Source organism: Lissotriton vulgaris, chromosome 2_1 (genome assembly GCF_964263255.1).
Source record: "Lissotriton vulgaris chromosome 2_1, aLisVul1.2, whole genome shotgun sequence".
Classification (NCBI taxonomy): Eukaryota; Metazoa; Chordata; class Amphibia; order Caudata; family Salamandridae; genus Lissotriton; species Lissotriton vulgaris.
This window is the reverse complement of record NC_141687.1, coordinates 473390282-473408660: the sequence shown is the minus strand read 5'-3', so window position 1 is coordinate 473408660 and position 18379 is coordinate 473390282. Positions and strand designations below refer to the sequence as shown.

General features: G+C 41.6%; 1 protein-coding gene across 4 annotated transcripts in view; it reads right to left on the bottom strand.

Moving 5' to 3' along the window:
• MYO1B (myosin IB) overlaps positions 1 to 18379 on the bottom strand; it is a 757882-nt gene that overhangs the window by 259287 nt on the left and 480216 nt on the right. For all 4 annotated transcript variants that reach the window (XM_086955387.1, XM_086955390.1, XM_086955388.1 and 1 more), the window contains exons 16-17: positions 10100 to 10300; positions 5092 to 5318 (exon numbers count right to left, since the gene is read on the bottom strand). In XM_086955387.1, the coding sequence (XP_086811513.1) occupies positions 5092 to 5318; positions 10100 to 10300 (428 nt within the window). The remainder of the gene's footprint in view (positions 1 to 5091; positions 5319 to 10099; positions 10301 to 18379) is intronic.

Genomic DNA, 18379 nt, shown 5'->3' with positions numbered 1-18379 from the left:
GATGGGAGGAAGATCGTTCAGAGTAGCTGCAGCCAAGCTATGGAACAGTCTACCCTGTCGACATTCGCCATATCCCCCATCTCCTCCCATTCAGGAAACGTATCAAAACATGGCTCTTTCCCCTGTCCCTATAAAAACCGGCCAGTCCCAGTCCACCCCCGTCAATAAACCACAAGAGTAGCTACAAGCGCCAGGATACCTGCCAGGTGACAGTCGCGCTTTATAAATATTTTAAATAAATAAATAAATAAAAGTGATTGTAATTTATAATGGCAATGGTACGTTTTTGCCAGAGCTATTGGCTTTGGCAATGTATGTAAGCTATGTTCAAGAGCAGCTTGGCTGCTATGAGGCATGCCATAAAGTTATAATAAAAAAAGTGTTAAAAGCATTTTTGTTACCTTATTTATAACCAAGAAGACATAATGTAAAACTGAAAAATGTTTATGCAACTGAGTTGAGGCCTGTTAAACTACCCATGGGGTAGCCTTTTATCAGGGTTTGTGTGGTATTTGAGCAAAGTATTTCCTTTCTGTATAAGGTGATAATCAGTTTCACATTATCGTGTTTGATAATAAGATCAAGGAGTGAGAAAATGAAAAAAGCATACGTAATGGTGGTGAAGATCACTGATATTGGGTGGCCAATGCGTGCAAGGGACTCAAAAGTGCAAGTGAAAAAACACAGGTTCTTAATCACGGTCCTAACGAGGTTGTGAGGTAAACAAACGAATAATGTGTTCAGTTCCCAAAGGAAAAAAAACACGCAAGTTCTTAGTCACGGTCCTAATGAAGTTGTGAGGTAAACAAACGAATAATGTGTTCAGTGCCCAAAAGAAGAAAAAACAAATAGTCATGCCTCGCGGAGAATGTGGATAACATGGTGCATTCAACAGTGGTAGAGACGATTTACCATGATATACGGGATAGTCCATTAACAAAGTGCAAAGCGCGTAAAGGAAAAACATCGTGGCAGCTTGCATGCGTGAACAGCGATGAAAGCTGGATCCGTTACTGAAAATTCCAGCGAGTTGTCAATCTTACTGCATAAGTGGAAATCACGGGTCTAACGTTCCTATAGTAAACTCCGGTGTCATCACTCTGGAGAGTGTAACGTGCATGGGTGTCTGAAATGTTCGTAGCGTCAGGGTTGGAAAAAGCAAAAAAGGACTCATACATGGCGGCCATGTTGGAACAGGTGACAATGCACCGAATCCCAGTGTGCATAAAGTTTTGGTCGAGACGAAAAACGTGTGGTGATGCAAGTAAGGGTGAAAGAGGTTAAAAAACTGAAAATTGTTACAGAGCACACAGGAAGGTATCAATGTAAAAAGTAAAAATTAAACAGAAAAATGAAAGAGAAAGGAACACGGCCTGGGGGAAGCTGGCTGGGGAGGGGGAGGAGAAATCCAAGTAAGGCTGTGTGCGGGGAGAGAGAGGGGAGGTGCTGGAGCTGGGGAACAGATGGCCGTGAAAGTTTATGGCCCAAAAGCGCGTGCCTGTGGCCACGTGAACTCGAAGAAAACCGCACCAAAAAGCCCTTGGTTTCACGAGTATTTTGAGCACTTGAATTCTCTTCATTTCCCATTCCTACGGAATGGAAAAGGCGAGACCTAAAAAAGCACATGAGCTCACACAAATCTTTAAGGTGGGTTCTGAAGGGAGGAGTCAATAGAAGGATAGTATCTTCGTATGACGTCTGAAGTTTTTGGGTACATGGTTCTATATCCGAGCTAGGTGGAGCAGGTCTTGGATTTTTCAGGAGACCTGATTAGCTCCTTTCATACTTACGCCTAGAGTAGTTTCTAGCTTATTCTTCTGGTAGCTTGGTGAGATGATGACTAAGGATGTATATGATGCAGGAGGTAAAGAAGCCAAAGAGGAAAGGAACTAAAGGTAATTCTTGTCCCAAAAGGCAGCCAGGAAAGTTCTCTCAGAATGGAGTTCATGTGATTTTTAGAGGCTTAGAATCAAGTCTCAACATGAAAGTCCTGAGGGCAGCCTGCACGGATTTCAGAAAGCTAGCTAGCAATACATTTCCTCTGTTAAATTGAGCAACCACTAATAGTTGCAATGCTTTCCTTAAGTCTAAGGGAATAATTTGAGGACTTGAGTTTTCTTTGCATATCTAGATGGAAGGAAGCAGTTTATGGAGATCTGTCCGATAATAATTAGGCTTTGAGTAATAATGAAGCCTGGGGATTTGGCAAAGGGATAGAGAGGAAGAGATCACTTGCTGAGAGAATGAGTAAACAATTACTCTGCCTGAGGTGGAGAGTCAGAGGTGTAGAGTAGAATACATTCTATGTCACATTTAAAGAACAAAGAGCTCAGCCTAGGATATTCATTCTACAAGGAAGTTCTTTTAGCATAAATATTTTTTATTTTTAGAAGGTATAGATTGTGAGACACAGTATCACACCAGTATTGGTTAATTACGATGTAATTCTTTTTACGCACAGTGAAGTACAGCCCCATGTACATATTGGGATTTTGACATAATAAAAGGCTTTAAACAATTTACGCCTTTAACTTCTGTTTCCATCCTAGATGAGAAGATCGGAAGTTTAGTTTTTTGGTTTACAGTATTGAAAGCAACTGATAGTTCAAGCAACACAAACATTTGACGCTTATTGAAGACTGTTTAGTATTTTTCACTTTTGCCACCTCATCCTGCCTTTTAGGCAGAATCCAGCCAGAAAGGTGTTGACCAAGTCAGTATTGGTAATGTGAGCCAGAAGTTGAGTTTAAATGGCTTGCTTAATTTTTTGATGAAAAACAAGGTTTTTTTTTTCTTGGAATGATTTAGCTAGATTTTGTAGACAAAGGAAAGATGCCTTCCTCTAGTGAGGAGCTAATGGTTGTTTAGAAATAGTAAAGTTATGTCATGGGCATAGGGTTGCTAGTGTTTTTTGGCAATGTATTACACACATATATAGTGAGATCTGGATTCCTTCTTGCGTGTAGGTGTTTGAAGGATGACCGCATCAGGTTGATTCATTTAAAACTTGAGGTAATGTTTATGATTTGTTTTGGAGCTCTCCTTGAACTTTTTGTATATACTCTGTGAAAATAATGATAATGTGGTCTGCACTGGCACCTAAGCTTAAAATTTCGAATTCCTTGCTGGGGCTGGCGCCATATCGAAGTTTGATGAAGCGCTTGGAAGTTCAACTTGGCTTCAAGTTCACAGAAGACCAACGGATCTTCTACTGATGAGGAATACTCCGACTGATTCTAGCCGGCTGTTGCAATTGTGCAATCATCTTCGTATATCACCAAGTTCCCTGACCTGGGACCTTGGATTGCATGTTTTAAAAACTTCATTGAAATAAAACAACAACTTTGGAAGAATACTGGTGGACATGGATTTTATAAAACTCTTTGTCTAAGCTCTTTTGTGGTGCACCTGTGCTGTTTTGTTTAAATTGTTATATTCCTGTATTGGAATTACACTGTGACAGTGGGTGTTTGTCAGTGTGCACACACGTTTCTGGGTAGTTCCAGATCATATAATCTCTGCATGTTCACTTGGCTTAGTATCAAGTCGCAAAATCGGTCACTCCATGAAGAATTTTCATGGGATAACCGAAAGCCAGAAATTAGAAGTCCGAAGAACAGGAAATGATATGCAGAGTGTGAGGGCGAACATATCACTAGACACAATGAATAAATTGAAACTGAAATTAATGCTAGACCAATTTTCCAAATATTCACTGGGTCACACAGCAAAATATAAACATATTGTGCAAAAACAGACTAAAGTTAAGGATGTGGAATGCAAGTCTTAATCTCTGATAATAGCATCCTCCTGTTTTGGTCTAAACAAATCCAAAAATGTTTTCACAAGTAATAATGCAGTTATCTTTTTGTTATCACTGTGTGCAAGAGATATCGGTCATGTGCTCACAAATTGCCTGTGCCTATGATAAGTGCATATAGGCAAGTAGAATTTACGATAAACAACTGATAGGTAGTAGTGTTCCCTAGGAGGGTAAGAACAGCACATGAAAAAGAAAAATGTGTCTACACCTAACCTTAATGAGCGTGAATAATAATTATTTTTAGCAGTAAGTACAGCGGGTGCTCAAGTAGCTTCAAACACCTACTACCTAAAGGTGCTGTCAGCACATCATAAGATAACATGCGTATCAATACACAAGAATTGGTTTACATAGTAATGGGTGTGCTGTAACAAGCTTCTTTTCTTGTGTTTAGGCAATTAGTATATTTGGATCTACCATTCAGGAATTTACGGATATAATAGAGGGTCTGTGATGGAGACCAGACTGCTTGCGATCGTGTGTGTTCATGAATAGATCAATTGATGGGGGGTGACAAATTCAACTTTTTGTTCATACTATGGTCTAAATTAATATACTTATTTTCATGAAAAGCTTCAGTCAACAATCTCAAAGATTAAGCCTGATAATTGCTGAGGCATATATATATATATATATATATATATATATATATATATATATATATATATATATATATATATATATATATATATATATAATGTAAGATGTGTCTAGCATGTTTTAGTCTCCAAACAAAGGAAGGGAAAGCTAGACTAGGGGTTTTCAGAAAGTTCACATTTACAAACAAACGACACATGCCTCCATTCAATGCTGTAATTATGGGGCGTCTCCTCAGGCAGGATGACAAATACAATAACACCATGGATAATCTCCAAAACAGACATGTTCTGGTCAGAGGGAGGGAGACTAGAGTTAATGAGGTTTAGTTATTTAGGAGAAAAGGTTTAGCACCTTTTGAGGCCAGTTGGTGAAACCACAAAGGAGGAAGGGTGGGCTGACCCAAAGTACTGGTGTGATAGGGTGTGTAAAATGAAAACATCTATAAATCTTCAGTTTGGTTTTGGTACTAACATTACTTTCTTTCATCAAAGAAGGAAAATGTTCCTCCTTAAGGGTCACCCTGGGAATGATGAAGAAAACAGTTCAACCTTAGAAGGGGTCACAGGAGTAGGGTTTTAAAAGCAGCCTTGAATTTTAGACTACTAGAGTACACATTTAAATTGTAGAGGGGACACTGAAGTGCTAGACCTTATGAAACATGTACGTACCTTATGTAATTGGGGTTCTTTGTCTGCAGGTTTTTCATTAAAATTGACACAGAAGCCTTGAACTGTGATCCTGCGGTGGGTGGTCTCTTAAGGTTGATCTTGGCTGGATTTCCATCCGGGAACATTGCTTTGATGAGAGAATTGTTGGATTTCCACATAGCCTGGGAGAGGTCACGGTACAGCAGGTCATTGTTTTTGTCAACAAATCCTTCCACCTGGTACATCACCTATAAAAGAAGGAGATAAAAAGCAAGCAATGCATAATTCAGTATAAGCCAACACCCTCATATGTTTCAGATATTAAAATGAGTGCAATCACCATCATGCGGTGTTTACTAGAAACAAAGTTCTAAAATAATTTCCATGGGCAGTGATATCAATTTTTATGTTCTGCCACATCATTCAAAGAGACCCACGATACTAATTCTAGAATCCTCACTGTTGAAGCTGTGCAAGATATCCAACAGGTACATATCTAGCCTAAACTTTTCACGAGCTAGGGTCCCTCATTGTATTGGATTGTCCTCGCTAAAAGAATCTGTTTGCCCAACAGAAAAATTGCACTTTGCAACTGTTTAGCCATGGATACACCCTAATTCGCTTTGTAAGAAGACTCCTCACATTTAAGACTTCAAAATGGTCCAGAAAATGTATCATTGGAGAGCACAACTGATGGAAAAATGTGCACAGCTGACGGCTCTCAACAGCGTTTTTTTATTCTTTCAATTTTTCTGGCCATTGTGCAGTAATATGGTGAAGCCTCGAGGATGCAACCTAAAGCAACAGCCTTATTTCACTTTACAGAAATGTTTCAATGACCATTCATATGAAGACGTCCTCAACCTGTGCTTCCTTGGGACTAGCACTCCATTCTGAAGGATCTCCCTGAACATCCAGGGGATACTGCCAGCCTTCCATTTCAACTTCACAGTGATTCAATCACTGCCTCTCGATGCATTAGACTTTCTGTAGGAGAGGAGATGGTCTTGAACCAAATTCATCCATTTCACTCTGGGCCCACACTTGAGCATCCCTTCCCCATACACACAATGGGGGTTGAGAGCGGATTCCTAGAAAGAGAGTAATCTCCACAGTGTAACTCAAAACTGCCTGCAAGAGGGGACAAGTGGCAAGGTAAAAGACACGCTGAGGACAGTACAGTACAGCACATAACCAGGTACTTGCAGAACAAGGGCACATCTCTGCCCGGGTCTAGTTCCTATCACTGATCCGTATAGTGCAACAACAACAAAAATCAGATTAGTATTACTGTGCTTCAACATGAACAAAGACGTTTACACATCTACCATTCCTCTGCCAAGCTAGTACACTCAGTTTTCTAGTACCAGGCTTCTTCTCAATGCAAGTCTTCGGAATCTGCCAAGCAACCCAGCTTTTCCCTTCCTGCCACATCCTGCATTATTTTGCCTATTTCCATTCATGGGTTCATGTGTGGAGTTGTGCCTTCTCACATAACTGTCCTAATTGCCATGCACCACTACCTGGCCTCCTCAATAAGTAGGGTTACCCCTGAGATTTTAGGGTCACCCCTGAGATTTTTCTACACACATTTCAGTTACTATGCCCAGGTTAACCCGACCTAGTAAGTTCTGCTCATAAACATTTTAAGTCATCCTACTTACTTCCACTCTCCACAAGGTGTTAATTGGACTGGTAAGGAGGTGTTCTGCATGATTTTCGCTACCCATACGTGGACCCAACAGTGCCTTTGTTCTTCTTGTAAAAGAACAATAAGGCCCTAAAAGTCTTTCTAGTATTCTTCTTTGCAAGAATGATCAACTTCAAACTTGAAGCAAGCAAATTTGACAGCATGAATTATGACGACATTTCTTTACCTTGATTTTAAGGTCTACCTCAGGGCTGTAAATCAGCAACTAAATTAGCTCTTGCACATTATCATTCTGAAATATTTTAGAGGATAAAATTAAAATAATGCCATGGGATTCCCACATACCTTTCCCTGGAAGTAGGCAGATCAGTATGTGGGACAGCATTATTTTCGCCAGAATACGTATGGCTAAAATTAAACTGTTCCTAGAGGCAGAGGGCTTATGTTTCACATGTGGATTACCCATTCCATGATTACTAAATGCTGGGTCTATGATCTTAGTCTTGAGGGGACCCCCCCCCCACACACACCCCACACACACACTTTCTCTCTCTCTCGCTCTCTCTCTCTCTCCTCAAGATTATTTGAAATGCAGGTAAACAAACTGTCCACTGATGACTGCTTGTAAAGATTGTACCTGTGTTTTTCACCAAGAATATTGTATCACAAACATCTACTGAAACTAGACGATCCATGTACAGAGAAAAATCCTCTTTCTCATGGATATCCCAGGGCTGGTAGAATTAGTGTGGGGACAGAAACCAAGCTGCTGTGGTTACACTTTTTCTATATACTATATGCACAATATTTGTGAACGTGTATGTGTACATCTTTAAAATTCCAGAAAAATAGCTGTGCTTTCATTACCAAAGGTACATAATAACTGGCCATTAACTGACCAAGGTCTAGTTGCATACGGCTGTGCTCTGTCTAGACTTGCATGGTGGGCATAAAACGATGGACTGGAATGCAGCCCAAGTAATTACTAGTAGCTGAGAGTAAGTCAAGCATTCTACCTATCATCTTTTTGTTTTTTTAAGACCACAGAATTGTCGCAACAACTGAATAACTCAGTTACATTAGTTTTCCGTATTCCACAAGCTGTACTTACAAATTTGTACAAAATTTTACATAATGCATGTATTCTGAAGTAGGAAAATTTCCACTTTCTATAATAGGCCTTGTTAAACTCAGAAAGGTTTTTTTTCCTCAAAATGTTCTATTTATTGAGGGTTGTTTGGTTATATATATTCTAAATTACTTCCACAAGAGACCACTCAAAACATTAGTTAAAATCGACTTTTTTAATTTGAGGATTGGAGAATACGTGCTCCTTGGTTTTCGGTCGTGTTGCTAGGCAGCTCTTGTGAAATGATTGATGCTAATATCAAATGGTAGCTTCTTTGAAAAATGCGTACATGATCGTTTTTAGACATTATATGTTGTTCAAAGTGGTTGACCCAAAGTTCTCAAAGGTTATCAAATTTAAGGTAATTGATAACTTAATAAAGGGACTCCCAGCCTGGGGCTTCAATATCCATAGATGTTTCTTTATCTTTTGCGGCAGAATCTGTAAAACTCATCAGACAAGATCAACACCTGTCAAAGTCTAACAATAGCAGGGTGGAGATGTGGAAAATTGCCTAAAATGTTCCACACTAGGCATGGGCAGGAAATATATATGATTGCAGTATTTAAGGTTCTGAATAGAATCCTCCCTAAAGATATCTAAAAGGGGAATTGCCATTTCTTGGAAAGGGTTTCCTAACTACCCATGCAAGTAGAGTGTTTGGAAGTGGAATCAATTAACCGCAGATCAGACTATTAAATGGTTGGTGCAATCATTACTTAATACTGTGATGCACATCAATCCACTTTCCTCTCAAACTCCTGAACAAACAAACATAATGAATATCAAATGTTTTACTTCAGCCGCAGCTCTTGATGTTAAAGCTAAAAATATCCATTTTAACCTATGCTACCTTCAGACTCAACCCGACCACCATGGTTAGCCCTAAATCAAGCTCAAACTGTGTTAACACAAGAATTTACTTATGTATCACACTAAATATTACAAACCCTAGGAGATGTCAGGTAAAATGGTGTCATACCGAAGTCAGAATCCCAGAAACAGTAAATTACTTGCAGAACCGGCGCTACTGAAGGTGCGCAGAAACAGGTGACAGATGTCGTCATCCACCACAACACCTACGATAAAATCATTGTATACTGGCGTAAACTGTTGAAGGGGAGCTGAAAAGGCAATGTACATGTCTAAAAGATACCTTCTAAAACATTTTAGTGCATGGGAAATGTGATGCAAACAATTTGAACTTGATGAAACACCGTAAGCATTAGGTTTTCAGCATGCACTCGAAATATTCCTGCACTTCTGGAAATACTCGAAATTAGGAAGAGGTATGAAGATGTAGCCAGATGGAAGACGCAAACTGCAATAATGAGCAAGAGGTAAGCAAAGATAATGTCAGTTGTGATGGTAACCCAGTTATGCTGTTGTACAAGGTTAAATAAATGCTGGCATTTTTTAATTTAATCTAAATGTACTTGATTTGAAGGTCAGAGTCGGGACCAAATTGCACATGGACCAGGTGTTTGCCCAAGCAAATCCATGTAGGCAGTACCTAGAGGGATTTGCATGGGAAAACTGATGAAAAAGGGATTTTCCACTAAGTAGCATTAATGCTTCACATTATCTACTATTTCGAGGTGTAAAACTCAGAACCAGCTTCCAAAGCTGCCTATGAAAATACCATTACCTTTCCATAATGGCATTTATCCCAATCGGTTTCAGTTTTAGATGTTACCAAACAGGTTAGAAAGATAAATAGACTACGTAAGAGTTAACTTGTTTTCTTCAAAAATAATTCTTCTCTGGCTAGTTCATTTATGGCACCATTTGATGAGTCGATATTTAACGACTCATTTATGCGTTGGAGGTATTACACCTGTCTGGGGAATCATTCATAAAGAAGTTAACTTTAATACTGGATAATTTATGCTCCGGTCTCAGTCAAAACGCATGGCATTATCTCCAGGTGCTCTGCCCTCTTAAAAATGCTGCTTAAATTCTACCTTTGAATGAGGCTACTCCAGGTGCTGTACTACATTAATGAATGTTTCATTCAACCGTGGTAAAGTTATGTTTTCTTGGTTGTACTTTATGAATAAAAAAGACATATTTGCAAATATAAAACTTGTTTTTGAAAGAAGACACATTAAGAATCATGCACTTTTGATGCGAGTGCCCATAAATGTTTTTCGTTATCTTTTCCCTTACATTTTTCATTACAATTTTATAGTACTTGTTCCTGGCAAGACTGGGCATCGTAACAATACAGAAACACGTCCACGTGGTACCTTGCCAGCGTAATGCTGGATTCTGAAGCAGCTGTGTGGCAGGGTGGTATCATTCAGGAAGCGAGAGCACTTGCTCATCCTGCTCTCGAAGTGGTTGTGTGTGGCACAGATCTGGTTGAGCTTCTCCAAGAAGGTGTCATCTGTAACAGTCCCAGGCCGCAGGCATTCTTCATCCAACATGGCCAGGATTCCATTTTGATTCTGCAACACAAGAGTAGGTTTTCAAACTCCAGTAACAATTTTTTTTCCAGCATCTCGATGCAGACGGATCGAGTATAATCTTAACTTATGTCTGCAAGAAATAGTAGCCATGGGGCTTGTCTCACATTATTGCATCAAGTGCCCACTGCATCCTAATTATTGTGGTCTTTTACTATCTAATAGGGGCCAGAGCAGCTCAATGCCCTTGCCTGCTTTAGAGGCCAAGGAAAACTGTTCTAGGCCACTATAGAACCAGACCACCTCAACGGCCAACCTGTCAGCAATAAACAGTTGTGAGCCCAGCCCGTCCCAGCGGCCCCCGTGTGAAGACTGGTCCCCTAGCAGTGTAATGCGGACTCTCGACTCCTCCCGAATCCCTTCTCCTGCATTGTGCACCATTGTTTCACATGGTTAGGCTTCTACTAACAACTACTCATGTATACATCATTTCTTAGCAATACTAAAGTAAGAACTATAAAAAAAACTCATCTGTATGATTACAAACTAAAAGGGAACTACGTAATACATAAGATGAGATATAATTCTTTAAAAAGCATGGAACACTTCAAATTATTTCTTTATGATCTTTGTTTAGTTGTGTTGTTTCATTTTGCCATTCATTGATCAATTATCTTAGATTTAGGTCCTCTGATATATCCGGGATATCCGACAGAGTAACATATCTGCCAAGATCTATATAAGGCCCGTAAACCTAAAGATAAGACAATAAAGGCTTCCCAAATGTGGCTGCATCTTTTAGAAAGACAAATGGTTTTGAACTATTGAACTGTAGCAGCAACTTCAAAGCAAAAACAAGTATTGCCAGCTTAATGTGCCTGTCAGACTTTTGGCTTTGTCAATGTTTATTTTGTTATGACATGTTTATTGTTAAACGTTATTGTTGGCGGAGATTTCAGGTCTAATGTAGCAATGTCCCAATGGGAGTTGTCCCCCAGTGCACCGCGTTAAGAGATACCCGAAGGTATGATGAAGTTCAAACAAACACCAAGTTCATTCAAAATCAATTTGTAATTGTAGTAATCATTTCATCATTACAAATTTCTTAATTTTCATCCATGCAATAAAGTTATTCTTTAGACGTGAGTAAATACATCCAAATTCATTATTTCCATATCCCTATGCATTTCGGGTTGTTCAGCCCTTCATCAGGGGAATAGTCTGTAAACAAATAAAAAACGGACTGCCATCAGGAGGGCATGAACCCCAAAAATATATTGCTTCAAAGGGAGAACTTTTGGATACGATATTTGAGCACGATGCAGCCCACAGGGCTGAATGATCGTATGGAATTTCTTTGCTATCTTTGAACAGACTTATTATGCCTTTAACACATGATTTTCCTGAGTTGCCATGTATTAACATGCTCATCATTGTACCCGTATGTTTGCATATCTCATTCATGAATCTTTTTTGTCTTTCCACCCTTTTTAGACACTGTATCATGATTAGCTTCAGGATTGGGTCACTTGTTTTTTTTTACTTATGAATCCCTGTTTTGTTCACCCTTTCAGACTCTGAGGATCAAGTCATTCGATTTCGTTATAACCGGTTTTACACCACTTTAATATGGCCCCCACATGACTCCCTTCACAACTCTCTAACTGCTCCAAAATGGCCCCCACACTTCGGACAAGTAAACAGTCCGTCGTTGTTTAATCCTAAATGCACCGGCGTGCTATTTCAAACCCACACGAGTATGAACCTTACACGCTAATAGGGAACCTGTGATCCGTAGCGTCTCGGTAACACGTTTCCAGTGAGTATTAACTCCCCGCGTTTCTGACAACCTTTTTGGCACTATAGTCGGGCATGATTTGTTATTTTCCAGTTTTTCGTGGTTGAGGGTGTCTTTCTTTATTCTTTGCACACAACCTGTAGCTCACCATTTTTAAACCTGACAGTTATCGAACCACTTGCCTGCATCGAGCGTTATAATTGTATTTGACTTGATGCTTCCTACCTGATCTTTCTAATATTAATCGTTTGGTGGCGTTTTTTTCTATCTTGTCACAAAGCGTAGTTCTTCATAAATATACAAAAACTGACAGTTACCGAACATTTTGCTTGCAGTGAACTTTACGATTATACATGTTGCTCCCTCAGGATTATTTTGATGTTTTAAATAACAGTTATTTTTTCATTGAAAAGATGTTTGTTTAACTTTAAATGTGCATAGCAGATATCCCCTCTGATAGCAGTCAGTTTTTTTTTATTTATTTTTTATTTGTTTACAGACTATTCCCCTGATGAAGGGCTGGACAAGCCCGAAATGCATAGGGATATGGAAATAATTAATTTGGATGTATTTACTCATGTCTAAAGAATAACTTTATCGCATGGATGAAAATTAAGAAATTTGTAATGATGAAATGATTACTACAATTACAAATTGATTTTGAATGAACTTGGTGTTTATTTGAACTTCATCATACCTTCGGGTATCTCTTAACGCGGTGCACTGGGGGACAACTCCCATAGGGAGATTGCTACATTGTACTTACTTCAACACTGATTTGTCCAGACAGTGAAGCCCAGGTTTGCACGCGACAACCTTTCATTAATTCAACTTGCTGTTCACTCAACGGTGCGTGTCTTATCCCATATTGGAGATTTCAGGTCCTCAACAATATAAAACGGTTAAAACAAAACAAAAGATGACAGTAAATAAGTTTACAGAGCTCCTGACAAAGCTATTATTTTGAGACGTTCTGGCATCATTTCAAATTGTTGATCAGTGAGAGTTCTGACCAACTTTCCAGGGGGTTTAAAGTATCCATTTGAATGGGGATCAAATTTGGGGGCTACGTGCATAAGATCAGCTTGTATGCTGATGATGTCTTGATATCGTTGTCTCAACCTAAGGTCTCGCTGCCTGCCTGTATTGAAGACTTAGGCTCGTTTGGGCGGGTCTCCGGGTTCAAGGTCAACATGAGGAAATCAGTAGCCCTTGATTTTTCTTTAGAGAAACACACCCGGGATATGCTGCAAAGCGCGTTTCCCATTCAGTGGGCGACAGGGGCAGTTCCCTATCTGGGGATAAGGTTGGCCCCATCTTTGAGGGACAAGGAGGACATCAATTATGCTCAGTTGCGGTCTAAGATCTGAAGGGAACTGGGGCGGTAGAAGCACTACCATCTGTCCTGGCTAGGCAGGGTTGCAGCAATAAAGATGACTGTCCTTCCCCAGGTCTTATATTTATTTTGCATCATTCCCCTACAACCCCCTGTGGATTGGATAAAGCAGACGCAGTCAGAATTGGCCCAATTTATATGGAATGGGAGGAAGCCGCGCCTCAAACTCCGGGTGGCGATGCTCCCACCAGAGGGCGGAGGGATTGGACTCCCGGATTTGACGCTTTACTTTCAGGCAGCTCAGCTACGCCTTTTGGTGGAGTGTAGCAGATGGGAGTCAGAAAAGCACTGGCTGTTCCAGGACCAGGCAGTGGTAGGTAGGCCCTTACAAGAAATTCCTTTCCTCCGCAAAGAACACAGACCCCCTAATCTATACACCTCATATATCACGAGGGTTCCTATAGAGGTTTGGGACAGGACAAATATCAGCCATGAATTTACCACCTTCCCGTCCCCCCGTACACCTATTCTGGACAATCCGGATTTTACTCCAGGATTGGACACTGCCGCCTATGCGAAAGGGAGGCCAGCGGGATGCCGGGTTCTCTATCATTTATACACAACCAAGGGGGTAATTCCCTTCTCTCATTTTAGACAGGAATATAGGTTGCCAGAAGAAGAGAGGCTCGGATACTTGCAGGCTCGGCATTGGGCTCTTCACAAGCAGGTGTGCTCGGGGGCTGATAGACGTCTCACTCCCTAAGAGTACTGGCTGATTACGCGCAAGACGTATAAGACATTAATATCCGATCTATGCAAGATGCTATTAGCTAAATACATGTATGTTTATAGTGCTGGCAGGGCTCGTTGGGAGAGGGAATTGGGCAGGACATTTAGCCGCAAGGAATGGGAGGGAATTTATTATAGTGCACCTCACTCCACTAATCATATGGGGCTTACGGACACCATAACAAAAATTGCGACGTATTGGTATTACACTCCCGAACGTCTCCATGAAATGGATCACACCAAGGATGCATTGTGTTGGCGGGGCTGCAGGCAGGTGGGGACATTGGTGCATTTGCTTTGGGATTGTACACACCTCCAAGGATATTGGAAACAGATTCTGGATGAGGTGGACGCACACTTTAATACAGAGATCCCCCGTCTCCCATCATATGTCCTCCTGGAACTCCCGAATCCCCTGACATACCTGCTACGCTCTTGTAGAGGTCGCCTGATTGCGATCGCGTTGGGCTCTGTGCTACAAAACGAGGACGGCGCTTGTCCCTACATTGCATGGGTGGTTACACTACCTCTGGCTAGTGCTTGGCGGCACAAAAGAGGGTGGTGATGGACGGAGCATCTGAACCAATCAAACACTCACACCCAGTCAACAGATCTGGGTTTAATCCATCACCGTTCGTAAGCCCACTCTGCCACCCCAGTTCAGACATGGCCATATGCAAATCAGTCTGACCCTGTGCCTCATGGGAACAGTCCAGCCCGAACTGGCAAGCCATGCCTTACCGTGACTTGAAACAAGCTTCCTAGGATCGGTTTCTTGCATTACAGCCGTCTGCAGCCAGGCTTGCTTGAATCCAGTGGCAAAGTGAGCAAGGGACTCACGTCTGAGCATACCCTGCCAACTTATGGCGAACAAAGCGGTACAAAAGGGGTGGTGATGGACGGAGCATCTGAACCAATCAAACACTCACACCCAGTCCACAGATCTGGGTTTAATCCATCACCGTTCTTTAGCCCACTCTACCACCCCAGTTCAGACATGGCCATATGCAAATCAGTCTGACCCTGTGCCTCATGGGAACAGTCCAGCCCGAACTGCCAAGCCATGCCTTACCTGTACCAGAAACAAGCTTCCAAGGATCGGTTTCTGGCATTACAGCCGTCTTCAGCCAGGCTTGCTTGAATCCAGTGGCAAAGTGAGCAAGGGACTCATGTCTGAGCATACCCTGCCAACTTAACAAAGCGGTACGAAAGGGGGTGGCTAGTGCTTGGCATGGAAAAGCTCTCCCTGACGGCTGCTGGGGAGGGAGCCAAATATGCAGAGCTGTGGCAGCCCTTTTTGTCCCTGCTGTCTTCCGAGTTCCGTGAGGCCCCGATATCTTAGATTGTTGCGTCTCTCAGAGAAGGGGGAGGAGAACTTGGTTAGCTTGACTAGAACGGTACAAAAGTGTTGGACACTGAATGTAGGAGGGGGTGGGGAGGGTAGGGCAGGGTAAAGGGGTAGTGGGGGGGGATTTAGTCATGGTTTTCTTTCTTCTGTTTTCCTTTTCCTTCTCTGTTTTTCTTCTGATGGGGTTGTGCACATTTATGTATTTTGCCAGTTTACATTCACATTCACCTGGTTGGACTCACTCATACCATGTGTCTTCAGCTCTTGTTATGCTAATGAATGTAATATCCCTGACAGTTCATGTATAATCATATGTGTGGCAATTCTTCAATAAAAATGATTTAATACTAAAGTATCTATTTGAATATCTAGAGTCCCACGTAGGAGAAAGTCATGGAACCCTCTGATCAGTGCTCAACTTGTAAATGAATGAGAGAGGAGTCCAAAGCTCTGCTCTGCCCCTGCTATTAAAAACCGGTATGCCGAATACCAAGGCTTTAATCGTGAATTTACCTCAGGCCTCTTTAATCCACTAACAAACACACTATCTCACTCTGGTCTGGCCCAGTTTTCTCCCTTTGTACCAGTTTTTCTGTCTTTCTTTTCCACAGTTTTCTCGCTTTGTGTTTCTCCATCCCGTCCTCACAGTCAGATCAATAAGTGCTGGTCTCGTAAAATTAGGGCTGTTGTGCCACACTGGCTACTACCAGCTCAAATTAACAACCTGAGCCTCTGAGATGTCTCACGGTATTCAGACCAGCAACTGTGCAGATACCTCTTGCTCTAACTAGTAAGCACCATACAGCTGCCATCAAGCACCCTCATCAGGAAAACAGATGACTTCAAGTTAAACACCATTAACTCAAATGTTTGCCTCAGAAGCTAACCTCCAGCTGGATATAAACTTGGGGAACACAGTTCAGGAGGCTGAAAACGTTACAGAAAGTTCTGTAATGAATTCTGGTCATCTAAGCACAGAGGTGGCCCGTAAAGGCTACATGACTGAACTGGTTTCGCTCTTATTACATTCAAAATCGGTTCAGAAGAAAGTAAGTCCAGGGTTTTGTAAAGAGGCGAACAAGCATCGGGCAATGCTCAGCCTTCCACTTTAACCTCGCTCCCCGTTATTTAGGGCTGTCTCTCTCCTAGAGTCAGAGGCACTTTTTCGATACAACTAGGTCCAGCTGTGTTTTTTTCACAATATAACACTAACAGTGTAGGGCTTAGAACTTCATTTAAACATTTTTTTTTAGAAATACTGAAGTGTTCTCCAAAATCACTGTTTCATTGGCATACAGGATCACACTTCTTAGAAGAACCTTTCTCAATTTTGGGGGAAATCTTATGCTGGGCTATGTTGTTCCCATATCAGCCAGACAAACAAAACAGGGGTGTCAAAAGCCATCCCCGTTTTAAGGCCTCCTTTAGGTAGATTCTCTTGATAAAGTAATTCTTCTAATTTACATTCACCCTTTCTCATGTTGCAGAATGGAGAGATTGAATTGTTTTTTAAGCAATTGGGGGACAATTCTCAAAGCACTCAGTTCAGATTATAATAGACAACTCTCTGTCAAATACTGTTTTATTATGCAGGAAGCATGTATACAATTGAGATTGAGAGTTATTTGTCATACATGCTGCTAAACAATCATTGAAAACCACAATAAGGTGGTAGGAGTATTTTTAGAGTTTAGAGGCAGATAGGGGTATGTGGTGGCTAGGGTATTGTTAGGGTTTAGCAATGGGTAAGGCTATAGGGAGGTAAGGGTATAGGCTGATAAGAGTATTTTTAGGGTTTTGGGAACGGAAGGGCTAGGGTGGTAAGAGTATTTTTAGGGTGTGGGGTGGGTACAGACATATGGTGGTAAAGGTAATTAAAAAAAGAGGGGGTTGATGGGGCTCCCTACGATAAAGAAAACAAAAGTGTACAATTCATGAAAAAAGGTGGGTTTTACCCCCCAAATTTTTTTTAAATCATATACGTATATTTAGGAGTTTACCTCAACTATACTTAACATGCATGGTAAAGGCATGTCTGATAAAGGCATATGCATGGTAAAGGCATGCATGGTTAAGGCAGGTGTGTGTGGTTAAGGTGTATGTGTGGTAAAGGCATACGTGTGGCAAAGGCATATGTGTGGTAAAGGCATACCTGTGGTAAAGGCATACGTGTGGTAAAGGCGTGTGTGGTAAAGGCATGTGTGTGGTACTGTGGAATTTTAATTTGCGATCTGAACATTATCTGCGCCAGCTTGTCACCTATGTACTACGTGCACGGCAGCCATTTTAGATATCATGGTCTCCCTGTCCACGATCGATCGCCAGCACGTCCCTCTGACCCAGCAAGCATCCTCCGCGCACCCTGGCTCCCCCTCCCTCCTCCTCCTTATGAGCATGACCCTTCTGCATGACCCTGTCCTTGGGAGTCACGCCAGCGCCTGACCAACACCTCCTCTCCTCCCATGAATGCCCCTCTGTTGATAAACCTCCCTCCTGCGCTGGATTGTCCACGCAGCATGAATACCACTCCATTGATGGCCCCTCACCCCGTGTCCGACTGTCCACACAGGTCCGAGGCCATTGCCTAAGCCGGGAGATATCATTTACTGCCCTTTATTGTATGAGGTCGCTCTCCTTCAAAGGACCCTCTATTGATCCAGGCCTCCCCACCCCCCTGTGATATGGTCAGGCGCACACATCCTAAAACTCGACGGAACACTCAGCTGCGTGATGGCCCCCTCCTCTTATCAGCAGGTTGAGGACCTCTATTGTGAAGGTATATGGGGGTGGGATTGACACTAGGATTACGGGGATGTCTTTTTCTTGCTTTACAAAGATCTGATTGTATTA